Raw genomic sequence first — 14,207 nt, forward strand, 5'->3', positions numbered from 1 at the left:
TTTCTGAATGATTTATTTCCATGGCAAAAAGCCACAATTTGGTTTTGCTTGGCAGCAATTCACCAGGAGCCGGAGGCACTTCTTGTTCTGCCATACAACTCTGCCAAGAGCTGCTCAGGCGAACCCAGGGAAAGCAGAGCTGGCTCTGCCAGGGCTTGCTACAAATCCAACAGAACCCAACACTTTTCCCCATACCTGTGTCAGGACTCAGAGAGTCTTCGGCCCCAGTAAAAGCGCACGCTCAGCCACTCTGGTGATGTCTCTGCCCATTTGCATACTGAGCTGGTGGCCTGCCACAGCCAACAGCACCAGTCTCCTGGGGTGTAATGCAGGGTAAGACCATGCAGGGAAGCAGGAGTGCAGAAGAGATCCTCCCGAGGAGGGTAAGTGTGGGGAGAAGCAGAGCGTCACCTGTCTCAGGGGCTTTGGACCTTCCTTCTGTCCCTGCCAGAGACAAGCCACTTGATGAAGGACGGTGACTCCACTGCTCTCACTTGCTGCTCCACGGTAGCTGAGCTGCGGTTTTGCACTTCTAGAGAGGAAAATGCAGGTCCAGGAGCTCACCCACAGGCCTCGGCATCCTCTCTGCAGTGGAGGGGGGCTTTGACTCCAGCTGCATCCCCAGGCTGTTGCAGGATGTCGGGAAGGCCCTGGTCACCCTCTCCCTGATTTGCCCTGCTTCCTAGGTTAGAGCTGTCCTGATCTGGTGACCTGCTGAGGCTTGAAAGTCTCTCCCATGCCAAGCAGGTTCTCAACCATTTTTTTCTCAATTTTTTAGCCAGAAAATCCATCTTGTACTCAAGGAAACTTTTGGAAAGATCAGTTCAGGCTGGCAAAAAATCTCAGGTGTGGGAACCCTCCTCTTGCAGTGAACTCCATGTTCCCCTGGGGGCTGAGGTTGAGGTGGCCAAAGACCTTCCTGCCTGCAAAGACCCTCCAAAGCAGAGTGATACCCTGTCATTTGGTTGCTTTATGGAGGCCTGTGACTGTTAAGGTGACTATGAGTAGTCAGATGCCTAACCAGCCTGGTGAGCCTGCGAAGTTGGGATGGCTGGCAAGATGGATGAGGGTAGAGGGGTAAGGGGATGTTGATTATTTTCACTGTAGTAAGGCTCCCATAACATCTGCATTGGCAAACTGATAAAGTATTACAGAATCACAGACTGGTTTGGGTTGGAAGGGACCTTAAAGCTCATCCAGTTCCAATCCCCTGTAATGCACAGGGACACCTTCCACTAGAGCAGGTTGCTCCAAGCCCCTGTGTCCAACCTGGCCTTGAACACTGCCAGGGATGGGGCAGCCACAGCTTCTCTGGGCACCCTGTGCCAGTGCCTCAGCACCCTCACAGGGAAGAGCTTGTGCCTAAGAGCTCATCTCAGTCTCCCCTCTGGCAGGTTAAAGCCATTCCCCTTGGCCTGTCCCTACAGGCCCTTGTCCAAAGCCCCTCTCCAGGTTTCTTGTAGGCTCTGATCCAAGAGGTCTCTGATCCAAGTATGGATCAGATAAATGGGAGTGAGAGGGGCTGAGAACTGGCTGAACAGCTTGGAGGGCTGTGATGGATGGCACAAAGTCCAGCTGAAGGCTACTTGCCAGTGGACAGCTCCAGGGATCAGTACTGGGGCCAGTACTCTTTAAGATCTTAATGATCTCGACGTTGGGACAAAGCGCGCCATCACCAAGTTCGCAGCTGATGCAAAGCTGGAAGGAGTGGCTGGCACACTAGAGGAACATGCTGCCTTCCAGAGGGAATGACAAAAAGTCATGAAGCTCAACAAAGTCCTGTCCCTGGTGCGGGACACTCCTAGGCACCAGCATGTCTGGTGCTGACCAGCTGGAAAGCAGTTTGACATAACAGGACCCAGGAGTCCTGATGGATACCAAATTGGACAGGAGCAGCAACTTGCCCTTGCCACAGAAAAGGCCAACGGCCTCCTGGGGTGCATTAGGAGCATTGCCAGCACATTGAGGGATGTGATCCTGCCCCTCTGCTCAGCATTGGTGAAGCTGCTCTTAGAGTGCTGGGTCCAGTTCTGGGCTCTCCAGTATGAGAGACATATGGACATATTGGAGAGAGTTCGGCAAAGGGCCCCAGAAATTACTAAGGGACAGGAGCATCTCTCCTAGGAGGAAGGCTGTGAGAGCTGGGATTGTTCATCCTGGACAGCAGAGAGCTCTGGGAGATCTCATCAACATGTGTGTGGGAAGCAAAGTAGACAGAGCTCAACTCTTCTCAGTAGTGTGCAATGACAGGACAAGAGGCAACAAGAAATTCTGTTTAAACACCAGAAAAAACTTTATTACTGAACACCAAAACATTTTGCCCAGAGACCTTGTGGAGTCTCCATGCCTGGAGATACTCAAAGCCTGTCGGGACATGGTCCTGGGCAGCCTTCCCACTGACCCTGCTTGGAGCAGGGGCTGGACTGGATGATCCTCAGGGTGCCTCCAGCCCCAGCTCCTCACTGCTCCTCATTAAGCCCAGCACTGCAGGATGGGTAGGAGCAAAGTGCCCGCAGTCCTGCCACCTCTCAGATCCACATGCTGCAGTTTGGCAACCTTTGGTGAGCACCCGACACAAAGAGCACGAGCACGCTTCAGAGCCTGCCCCTCTGGGGACTTTTTTCCAGAGTTGCATAATCCTAGGCAAGCATTGTGTCTTTTTGCTATAACAGACTCACAGGGAAAATCCCTCCTTCAGTTCAGATAAACACTGCAATGTCACTTGGCACATTTTAGTTTCCTTTTGATTTCATGAAACCGAAAATGAACACTGAGTCAGAGCTCAACAAGCTTGGCTCCAATGTGAACCCGATCCCATTCTTTACGATTTTTTTTTTTAATCTAATTCCATTTGTCTGTTTCACTTTCGTGACATCCTTCCTCATCATCCTGGAATTTCCACTTGGGATTCTTCCAGCTACCTCCAGAGCTCCCTAATAAAAAGGGGCTGAATCCAGCTGCTGCAGTCTGAGCCTCCTCTGCCAGAGCTTCTGGTCTGCTCCAAGTGCCCTTACCTAACGGGAAGATGAAGGTCTCTGCAGCTGTTTTTGCTCTTCTCCTCATTGCAGCTTCTTGCTCCCAGACTTTCTCTGGTCCAGGTGAGTCCTGCTTTTTCATTTATGAAGAACAGATCTGAGCTTTTGATGTCATTCTCCATTGAGCTCCCCTAGCAGATAACTGGGAATTTTTCAGCATGTGTACCACTCTCCACTCTGCACTGAGCTCAGCTGCATGTAGGAACCCCAGAATTAGAAAATCATCAATTCATCCATCCATCCTTCCATCCATACATCTGTTCATCCAGCTGTCCCGGACTCAGGGTGCTGATTCCTGGTTGTAGTTTGGGGACTTCAGTCTCTGCCCTGGTGCTGGAAGAGGTGGAGAAATTAAGTTCTGAGCAATGACTGCATGGGAATCTCCCCCAGTACTCAACAGTACTGTGCCTGGCATTGGACCAGATGATCCCCAATGTTCATTTCAACTTTAATTATTCTCTAATTCCTCACTCCCTTCCCTACCAGCACAGCTCCATGAGCTGATGGGCTGGCTGCTCCTGTTGCACAGCCCAGCACATGCTCACATTGTCTCTCCTTGCCTCTTGCAGTTGGACCCGATGTCCCAATCTGCTGCTTCTCCTACACAGCCCACAAGCTCCCACATAGGCGCATCCTGCGTTATTACAGCACCAGCCCCAGCTGCATGCTGCCAGCCATCGTGTAAGTACCAGTGTTGACTCCTGGGCGCAGAAAAGCTGGGGCAGCGCAGGAACAGTCCCTATGGAGTGTGCGTGCGTGAGTGACCAGGGCAGCTGTGGGCACAGGGGTCTGTAGGAACAGAGCAGGGTGAGGGGAACCCCAAGGGGAAAGGGCTTGGACAGTGACTGCCAGGAATGCACAAGGATGTTCCTGCAGTAGTTGAGGAGGCAGTGTAGGAAAAGGGATGAAGTGGGGGAAATCGTAGAATCCCAGACTGGTTTGGGTTGGAAGGGACCTTAAGTCTCAACTAGTTCCACCCCGCCATGGGCAGGGACACCTTCCACTGGAGCAGCTTGCTCCAAGCCCCTGTGTCCAACCTGGCCTTGAACACTGCCAGGGATGGGGCAGCCACAGCTTCTCTGGGCACCCTGTGCCAGCGCCTCAGCACCCTCACAGGGAAGAGCTTCTACCTTAAATCACAGAGTTGTGGTTTATGCCCAGCTGGCAACCCAGAATCAAGAAGGTGCTTGCTCGCTCCCCCCGCTTCCTCGCCCTGCTCCCAGAGTGATGGGGAGGAGAATCGAAAGGATGTAACTCCCACGGGTTGAGATAAAAACACTCCAGTAACTAAGGTATAACACAAATCACTACTGCTACCACCAATAACAATAATGATAAAGGAAATAACAAGGGAAGAGAATACAACCCCTCACCACTCGCCAACCAGTACCCAGCCCAACCAAGCAGTGATCTAACCCTTCCAGGTAACCGCCCCCAGTTTATATACTGGGCATGACGTGCTGTGGTATGGAATACCTCTTTGCCTAGTTTGGGTCAGGTGTCCTGTCTCTGCTTCCTCCTGGTTCCCCCCCTCCCTGGCAGAGCATGAAACTCACAAGGTCCTTGGTCAGAGTAAACATTACTGAGCAGTAACTAAAAACATTGGTGTTATCAGCTCTGTTCCCAGGCTGAAAGTCAAAAACACAGCACTGCACCAGCTACTGAGAAGGAGAAAGATCACTGCTGCTGCTCAACCCAGGACACACAGACAGCCATTGGTTTCAGCATCAGTTTAGGGCATGGGGGAGAACCTCTTGCAGTGCCCCAAAGCTAGGATCCAGCCTCTCCCAGGATGCAAGTTTGAGCTGATATCTAATGTCTCACCCCTCTTCCACAGGTTCATCACAAAGAAAGGCCACCAGGTCTGTGCCAATCCCAGTCACACCTGGGTTCAAGCTTACCTGAAAAACTTGAACTGAGCAAAGCAAGATGGCAAGCATAGCTGCTGTCATGCAGGAGTTGCATTTTCCTGAACTCCTGCAATGGAGTGGACACTGGGGCAACAGGAGCTGCTGAGCCCATGTCACCTGCAGGCTACTACAGGGGACCACTGTAAGGGCACCACAAGACGCCTTGTGTTGGGGTGCTGCTGCTTGCCCTTGACTGGTGTGGACTAGTCTGCAACCTCATCCATCTGCCCTGACACCTCCGCCTGTGGCCTGGAATGGCCCATGGGACTGCACCTCTGTTGTAACATTTTGAGTTATTTAAGGAATTATCATATGGGATAGGCAGTACTTTCTTCTGTGGGTAATGATGCTATTTATGGGAGAGTGGCAGGGAGGGTATTTGAAGGAGGGTGGCTCAGAGTCTCAGCATTGGATGATGAGTGGCCCTGGCTTATATGTATGAAATCATGATTCTGGAGAATACAGAATTTAGACAAACCCTCTGGTTTTATCCCTTTATATGCCTCTGTGTGGTGTTCACCAGCAGAGAGGCAGAACCTCACCATAAGCCTGCCTGCGCATTCTATATGGCATGTGATGATGGGAAATGGTTTGAGCCAAAACCGTGAAGTTTCCATACTGCAAACACGTGAACATCCTCTGACATCTTGTTCCCCACCACGTAACACCCCAGCTTTCCACATCCTCTACAGAATTAGACATGTTTCTATGCACTGATGAGCCTCTTACATACATGAACATGATGTCCACGCACCCCAGGCATGTCCCATATGCTTGCATGCTGCTCCCAGCCCCATGCGCTGCACCCCAGACTGGCTCCTGGGCACAGTGTGTGTGCAAGGCAGCAGAGACAGGGCATGTTGTTCTAAGTGGTAAAATCCTGCCACAAGCTTTGGTGGGGGGAGCAGGGAGAGCAGCTCCTGGTCAGGTGGGAGGAAGGAGAGGGCATGGACCTGTCGCAGTGCTGGTCTGCCCTGGGAGCCGGCAGGTACCAGGGCTCATGAGCTGCTTTGTCCACCTTTGTGCTGAGGGTGCTGGGGTATAGAGCAGGGCCAATGCCCTGCCCTTATCCACCCCTGCCTGCTGTTTCTGCCAGCTAAGCATCAGTGTTCCCCAGCACAGAGCCCACAGGCACCCCCATACACACTGTCCTGCCTAGCCCAGCAGTGCTGGCAGGAGAGGGGCAGGGACCCCAGCTTTCTTTCTGGCCACCCCGATGGGGGTTGTTCCTGTAAAACAAAGGGAAGTGGTCAGCTATGCTGCAGGAGTAGAACAGCCACCAGCAAACCTGCTGCAGACATTCCCAGAACACAGCTGTGCAGGGGAACATGAATGGGAGGGAGCAGGTCTGAAGGGTAAAAACACAGCGCTGAGCACAGCTTTCCCATTGCAAATGTGTGCAGCACTCCTGTGCTTCTGCAGATTGAGAAGACATCCCCCAACAGCGCGGTCACCCAAAGCTGGCCTGGCCTTGCAGACATCTTTTTCTCCTCCTAATGCAAACAAAAGCCTTTCTTTTATTGCTTCTTTTTTCCCAGTAGCTATAGATCAGATTTGGCCACACTGAGGCTGAGAAAGCACTTTCATGTTGTCTTGTGATTTCTCTCTAGTCTTGCCTTTTCCAGGATAGAAAGCTGGCTGCAGGCAAGAGGGCTTACAGGGCACCTGGGGAGTTTGCCTTCACAGCAAAGGGCAAAGCCAGCCCAGGGCCCAGTGTTGTGTCCCAAGAGATGATGGAGGTGAAGGGGCACCATGTGGAAAGCCTCTCTTCCACGGGGATGGCTCTGCTGGGAGGGTGGCTTGGGAAAGACACACTGCCCACCCTGCAGGGTCCCCGTGCTCCCCTGAAGAAGCAGGGTCCCAGCAGAAAAGGTCGGGTCACGCTCAAGCAGGGACAAGGTGGGTCAGCATGTCTGAAAACATCTGGTACTGCTCTATGGCCAGGGCTTACCGTCCTGGGGCAGAGACTGAAACCTGCAGAGAGCTGTACCCTAAGCAGGCTTCCCCACTGTGCTGTGAAACACAGGAGCAGCCACTGCTGCTGCGTGGTGGGGTGGGTGGGTGGGCAGGAGCTGCTGCCCATGGGTAGGCAGCAGGGAGCCCAGGAACAGGGTGCAGGGGGTCTCCTCTACCCCAAGAGCATCCCATTCCCTCCATGCCTGCTGTGCATTCAGTCGCTGTTTGTGCTGTAAAGCCCAGTTTGATGCTGAGGAGGAACTGCAGGAGCCGAAAACAGTCCTTGACCTGGGGTTCCATGCGCTGCGAGGGGACAGAGGGTGGATGTTGTGGTGGATGGGAAAACTGCAGGGGTCTAAGGCTTGTCTGAGTCCCCAGGTGCAGGGACAGCCTGGAGAAGCTGGAGGACTCAGCACTGCCGCTGGCTCTTCAGGCAGTCCCTGGCCAGGAGCCCAGGCACATGTGGGAATTTTCTTCTCCAGCCTTTCTGGTTTCGGTTTCCATCCTGGAGCTCCAGGAGCAGCAGCCAAGCCAGCCTGCCCTGGAGGCCCTGCTCCCCCTGTCCCGGGCCCACCTCCCCTGGCATGAGCCCACCACTGCTTCCTTTTGGAACCAACCCCGGGACTCGTTGGTGTGTTATCTGGGATTGGCCATCACCCTGTCCTGGCAGGGAGAGATGCTTTCCAGGTGTTAGGAGGTGGTTGAGAAGGACCTGCCCATGCTGAAGCTGGGATGGGAGTAGAAGGAGGATGGGAGGCTGCAGCTGCCCCAGCCCTGCTGAGGAGATGCTCCCAGGCGAGGTGCTTGGTGTGCAGCAGGGAAATACCCAGAAGGTGCCTGCCCCAGGAGACACCAATCACACGCTCTGTGGTGGCCACTTGGGTCTGTGGTCCTTGGTCCTTCTCCCTGCCTGCCGGAGCCAGCAGCAAGTTGAAGCAGAGCCAGGATTCTGACCCAGTGCCCGTCTCTGGCTTCCCAGCTCGTCCCCTTGGCCAGCTCCCCTCATACAAGACAATGGTCAAGAAAGGATATTCCCCAGCCCTGCTGCGACCACAAAGGTTTCCTGGTCCTTCCCACTTCTGAGCTTCGCCACCAGGATGAAACACCAGGTCTGCGCTGACCCTGATGCCATCTGGGTGAAGGCGTTTGTGAACTTTCTGGGGATACTGCGATGGCCACCCCTGCCTGGTCCCCAGCGCCCCAGCTCTGGCCCCCAGCCCCTTCCGCTCCTCTTGCAAAGGAATGATTTGGGTGCCGTGGGCTGCTCACCTCTCTCTTTACAGTCCTGTGGCCCCAACAAGGAATGCCAGCCCCATCAGCCCGCCTCACCCAGCTTGACTCTGCAATGACAAGCTTGTGCCTCAGTTTCCCAGTTGCAAGTGAGGGATAGCAATGCTTAAAAGCTTTCTGAGAAGTGCTCAAGCAGCCACCGTATGAAAGCAAACCAACATGAGTACTGCTTGATTATTCTTCTGTTTGGGAAGACCTGGCTGATTTTATATCCCTTCCCTGCTTCCCTTGAGATCCAGGCTGTATCCCAGGGTCCCCCTTGTCTCCTGCTCTGTGCCAGAGCTGCTTTGCAGGGTTGCAAACCAGAACCTTGTACCTCTCTTCTGCTGAGCTACCTGCCCAGCCTGCAGAGCATTTAGGCTCCTTTGAGAGCTACTTTGGGGTATTTCAGGTGTGCTGTTAACTGCCGATTGTCACCCTTTTAAAAGCAAGCCATAGGCTGATAAAGTGCTTTTGTTGGTTTTACTCTGTGCAAAAGATATTTTGTGCTTTTTCAAACAAAATTCGGGTTTCCTACGCAAAGCAGCTGAAGAACAGCACATCATTGGTGCCTGTCTTTTTCAGTAAAACACTGACAAGAGCATACCCAGAGCTGGGCACAGCTCAGGCTGCATCCCCAGAAGATGGGTGCTGGGGACGTGGTTCTGGCTCTCCTTTGAGCAGAGATGCTGCTGTATCCCCACCCTCTGACATCCAGACATCCTTTTGCCAAATTCACAGTGACAAATCCAGTGGGTCCAGCTCCACCAGCCCCTGGCCTTGGCTGTTGATATGATGGGGGGGAGGAAAGGGCTGAGGGAGAGGTCTGGGTCCACAGCAGTATGGAGGCTGGGAGGGAACAGTCCTGGAGGTGCTGGTGTGGTGCTGGGGCTGCTGCTGCTGTGGCGCTGGGAGCAGAGATGTGGTGCAGAAGGTAAAGTTTTCAGGGATAAGGTGGCTGAGGTGTTGCCTCTCTGAAAATGGTTGTAGTGGGGTCCTACTACCCCCTTTCCCAGGCAGGAGGGGAACATCATTTTCCAGAGCCAACACACAGAGAGAAAAACATCTTTATTCTTTGGCACCAGCAAGAGACATTTTGAAATGAGGCTGGACAATGTAGTTCCACAATAAGCATCCTGTAAGTAACCAGCATATCATTTCCTCTGCTAGGGAGACAGATCTTGCTCACAGCATCTACCCTACCATGGCAAAGTTCAGCCAGCTGACTTGAAAGTCAGCCTAGGTTTACATGACAGCAGTCACACTTAATTTCAACTGACCACTTACCACAAATAGCTCTAGGGATAAAACCCCCTTCCATTCTAGCAGCGGAGGCACAAGGAAGGGACAGTTTAGCCACATTGCACAGCAGGCTATGCAAGATGGGTCTGCAAGGCCAGAAGGTGCCCAGCATCACAGCTGCCCATAAGGGTGGCTAAATTATCATGGGTAAATGGCACCTTTGCAAGATAAAAGGAACTTCAGGGGCCCCAAGATGGCTCCACAGGTCCTGGTATTCAGCAGCAGCATTTCTAGATCTGTGCCAAGGCTCTGCTGGATCGTGTTGCAGGACTTCTCCAAGGCAGAGACCTCTCAGCTCCCAGCGCTCACTGCAGCTCCAGGGTGTTCACGTATTCCTTCACCCACCTGGCATCAGGGTTAGCACAGACCTCCCGGTCCTTCCTGGTGACGAACCTGTCAGGTGAAGCAGGGAAGTTTTATAGCCCTGGAGGGGGAATGGGACAAGAGGGCCTTGGGTCACCCCCTTCCCTTACTCCAGGTATGGTTGCTCACACCACTGTGGTCTAGGCACCACTGGGTCTGAAGCAAAGACCCCAAAGGCTGGCAGAACCTTTCCCCAGAGCCCAGAGCAGGAGCTGGTACTTACACAACTGCTGGCTGTGAGCACTTGCTGCTGGTGTAGAAATAATCCTTCACATGACTCTGGGGCAGCTTTCGTGAGGCGTAGCTGAAGCAGCACACAGTTGTGTCAGCCCCAACTGGAAGAGATCAGGAAAGCCAGCATGAGTCTCCCACTTAATAAACTGTACATTCACCAGCTGAGAGCATGGGCAGCAAATCCCTTAATCAGCTCTGGAGCCCTCTTCCTCTCCTGTTTCCTCAGAAAGTCAGCAAAGAATTGCTGTGAACACCAAAGCTTAATTAAAGTAATTGCTAGGATTGTGTGTAAAATGCCTTGCACTCACTTCCAACGATAAAAATCCTTTCAGTCGCCCTGGGACCACTCATAAAGCCCAACAACAAAACCAGGGGAGATGAAACCTGAAAACTTCAGTACTTAGCAGTAAAATCCATCCGTAAGATAAAAGGATGTTAGAAAGGAGGACCAGTCCCGAGAGAGCAGGAGAAGCTCTTCACACAGGTTTCCAGCCTTTGCAGCTAACTTTTTCCAGTTCTGCTTCAAAATTACTGCCAGCCATAGCAAAAACCCACCCCAAGAGAGCAGAGAGAGATGCTGCGTGTACTCACTTGGAGCAGGAGAGGCCTGAGAAAAGAGAGCAGCAACGAGGATGATGGAGAGGCACACTGCAGAGATGTTCATTATGGACACAGATGAGCTGCGAGGGCAGATGCAGGACCAGAACATATTCCCCCTGTATCTGATGTGAGGTGATGGCTCAGTCCCTGCTTTTTATATAGTGACAGTGGCCAGCTCCATCAGTCAGATTTCAAGACAAGCACTTGGAATTTCCAAAGCATAAAAGAGCTGATGTCATGGCACTTTTGCCTCAGAAATGCAGAAAAAAAGGAAGCAGCAATACAAAAATAGCCTTTGTGTGAGGTGAGCTAAGCCTGAGCTAACTGGCACCCACATGAAGGCTGCCCTGACCATGACAGGATATGAAACCACATTTGAGCAGCAGGTTCACGCTAGATTCACGAACACGACAGCAGAACCCATCGAATTCATCTCAGCATCCTCCCTGAAGGACCAAGAGGATCTCAATTCAGCCTCCTTTTGAAGGACCCAGGCCTTGAGGACAAAGGTGCTCAGACCCTTGAAATGGCCTGGGGACAGTGCAGGTCCAGCTGGGCAGTCCCTGCTACCATGGTGGGTCTGCAACATGTATGAGGTGGATGCAAGGGGTCAGGGCAGGCAGCATGGGCAGCAGGCATGCTTGGAGCAATGGTGCCTGTGCAGGCAGCAAGGGTGACTGTCACCATGGAGACTGATTGTAGATCTGGGTTGGCAGTCTTGGCACCATAAACAAAAAATCCTGAATGCTATGCTTCCAGTATGCAGCTCAGGACCTCCAAACCCCTTCTAATACATCAGCATCAGCCAGGGAGTGCTTGTCTGCAAAGCGTGACTCAGTGGTCTGACTCTACAAATACCATCTCCTCCCAGGGATGTGGGGCAAATGCAAGTGCCCATGTGGATTTGGCTCAAGGTGGATGCAGAAAGCAGGGCAGAAGTTTCCCTGACTGTGGAAGGGAGAGGGACCAGGTCTTGTGCAAACAGGTATCCCCATTGCCCTGTGCACAGACAGTCATGGGAGCCCCATGCACTGCCATGAGGTGATGTGTTCCCTGGGATGCCCCAGAGAGCATTTCCCCTTTTACCACCTCCCTCTTCTGCAGCAGGCACTAAATTTGCCAGCTCACAGCTTGTGGTTTCTCGTGAACTGCTGTTCACAAGACACCATGAGTTCATCTTCCTGTAGCCCCAGCAATGAAGCAGGGACCGCAGGGCAGGGTCTGGGTGTACTGGTGCTTCCTCCCCACAGTATCCCCTTCACTGCACTGTCTGCAGTGCTGCAGGAGGGTCCCCATGGGCTGTGTCAGGGACTGTGCTGGGGTAGGCAAGAGTCCATGGCTTTCCCATCTCATCCTCCCAGGAGCCATCTTCATGGAGCTGGGGGTGTCCTGGGGACTCTGAGGACTCCTGCCTTCAAAAATATGTGAAGGACCTGGAGTGAGCCCCTGCAGTCCTGATCCAGCTCTGGGGCAGCAACGCAAGAGGGACGCGGAGCTGTTGGAGCGAGGCCAGAGGAGGCCATGGAGATGCTGCGAGGGCTGGAGCAGCTCTGCTCTGGAGCCAGGCTGAGAGAGCTGGGCTGGGTCAGCCTGGAGAAGAGAAGGCTCCTGAAGGGGAGACCTGAGAGCAGCTCCAGTGCCTAAAGGGGCTGCAGGAAACCTGGAGAGGGGCTTGGGACAAGGGCCTGTAGGGACAGGCCAAGGGGAATGGCTTTAACCTGCCCGAGGGGAGACTGAGATGAGCTCTTAGGCACAAGCTCTTCCCTGTGAGGGTGCTGAGGCGCTGGCACAGGGTGCCCAGAGAAGCTGTGGCTGCCCCATCCCTGGCAGTGTTCAAGGCCAGGTTGGACACAGGGGCTTGGAGCAAGCTGCTCCAGTGGAAGGTGTCCCTGTGCATTACAGGGGATTGGAACTGGATGAGCTTTAGGGTCCCCTCCAACCCAAACCAATCTGTGACACTAGGATTCTGTGACTGTCACATTCATGCAGTGGTAGCATTTTGGAGCAGCACAGTAGCATGCTAGCAGGTACTCAGGCTCTGCAGAGGACAAAATTCTCAGCTGGAATTTGCCAAGATACCATTTGCTGGTACTGCTATATTGCATGAATTCCAGTATTGCAATTAATCTATTGTTCTGGCTGATTTGTGTATATATTTCTCATGCCCCAGATCCAGGTAGGGGTGCAAAGCAAGGTGATGTGTCTCAGTCGCATCTCCTCACTACAATAACTACTACTTTTTGTATTGAGCCTTGACCTGTCCCTGCTGTCCCAAGGCTGACCCTGGGGCTGGAGATTCCTTCTGAACAAGTGCCCACTGCCTGCCTCACCACATGGCCCCACGCACTCCTGGGGTCCAACAAGCAGCTCCTCAGCTGCATCACTTCCCTGCTGTGCTTGGTGGGTGGCAGTCACTCACGTCCCTTTCCTTTGCAGTCACAGGTGGAAACTGTCCTGCTGTATGACATGCAAGTGAACCGGTTTTGGAGTGCCCAGGCCTGCTGGTTGAGGAAGGAACTGTTACTGTATGTGAAAACTATCTGACAGGGCCAGATAGCAATCTAAGAAACCACAGAGAGACATTGAGGCTCCCTCAACCGCAAGGCTGCCAGAGCTCACACTCCGTTACAGCTTGTACAGACAACTGAAACCATGACATCTGCATATCTTCTGAAAGCACGGGGTGGCTGTGCCTCAGCCCAGCACAGCTCCTCTTGCTCCACCACAAGTGCCCAAGGGATGGCATAATGGGAAGGTGTCCCTGCCCATGTCTGGGGAGCTGGAAGCAGATGATCTTTAAGGTCTCCTCCAACCTTAATCATTCTGTAATTTTATGATAATCCCATGTGACCATTGCATGGCCCAGCCTTGCCCCTCACTCAGGGGGTTTGGCCCTGTGCAGGTTTTTGGAGCTGTATTCTGCAGCCCTGACCATCACAGCAGAGATGCCAGAGTGCTGGAAAGACAGCAGACCATTCATCAAGCCTCCATCCTTGCTCCGGGCCAGCTTTACGGGAGGGTGACACTCCTCCCTGCTTTCCTTCTTGCCCTACTCTGCACTTCTCCAAAGCTGCCCACTGCCTCCCTTTGCCCTCTCCTGCTCCCTGCAGTGTAGGTCCTCAGGGAAAAGGTGGTGGCAAAGCCAGTGACAGCGATCCACCAGGCACTGCAGAGGAACCTGGGCAGAGATCAGGGTACCATGGGGACAGGGGACCTGGATGCCAGATGTCTCACTGCATTCCCAGGCCCTGTTGTAGAAGGGCTGCAGGGGTCCATGGGGACCATGCTGAGATTTGGCCCCAGATGGAGAGAGGAGCTGCCCTGGCCATTTTAGAGAGCTGCATGGTTCAAGGCAAGCCACAGGGAGGTTTCTCCACTGTCCATTTACTTCCCCCGGGCCCTCTGCCGTCTTCTGTGGGAAATGTTCTGGAGCCCTTTCTTGCATCTGCATCGCAGTCACAGCTCATCCGCCCTTTCAGGAGCCCTGCCGTGCTTCCTCCTGCCTTACCCCTCGGGTGTCACCCTCTGTGCCAGCGCT

At 53.3% G+C, this 14,207-nt stretch overlaps 1 protein-coding gene and 1 pseudogene across 2 annotated transcripts; one reads left to right on the forward strand and one right to left on the reverse strand.

Annotated features, from left to right (window-relative positions):
* Positions 1-3,025: 3,025 nt before the first annotated feature.
* Positions 3,026-4,954, forward strand: LOC308227554 (C-C motif chemokine 4 pseudogene; annotated as a pseudogene). The gene is made up of 3 exons: positions 3,026-3,098; positions 3,605-3,716; positions 4,873-4,954. The product of its transcript is annotated as a C-C motif chemokine 4 pseudogene (transcript).
* A 4,823-nt stretch (positions 4,955-9,777) lies between these two features.
* On the reverse strand, positions 9,778-10,733 carry LOC308227462 (C-C motif chemokine 5-like; the record flags this gene model as incomplete). The annotated part of the gene is made up of 3 exons (XM_080630071.1): positions 9,778-9,865; positions 10,059-10,170; positions 10,661-10,733. 3 exons carry the CDS (start codon positions 10,731-10,733, stop codon positions 9,778-9,780), a joined length of 273 nt encoding a protein of 90 aa, XP_080486197.1.
* Between the last annotated feature and the right edge of the window lie 3,474 nt (positions 10,734-14,207).

This window comes from Psittacula echo (genome assembly GCF_963264785.1).
Source record: "Psittacula echo genome assembly, chromosome: 15".
NCBI classification, from domain to species: Eukaryota; Metazoa; Chordata; class Aves; order Psittaciformes; family Psittacidae; genus Psittacula; species Psittacula echo.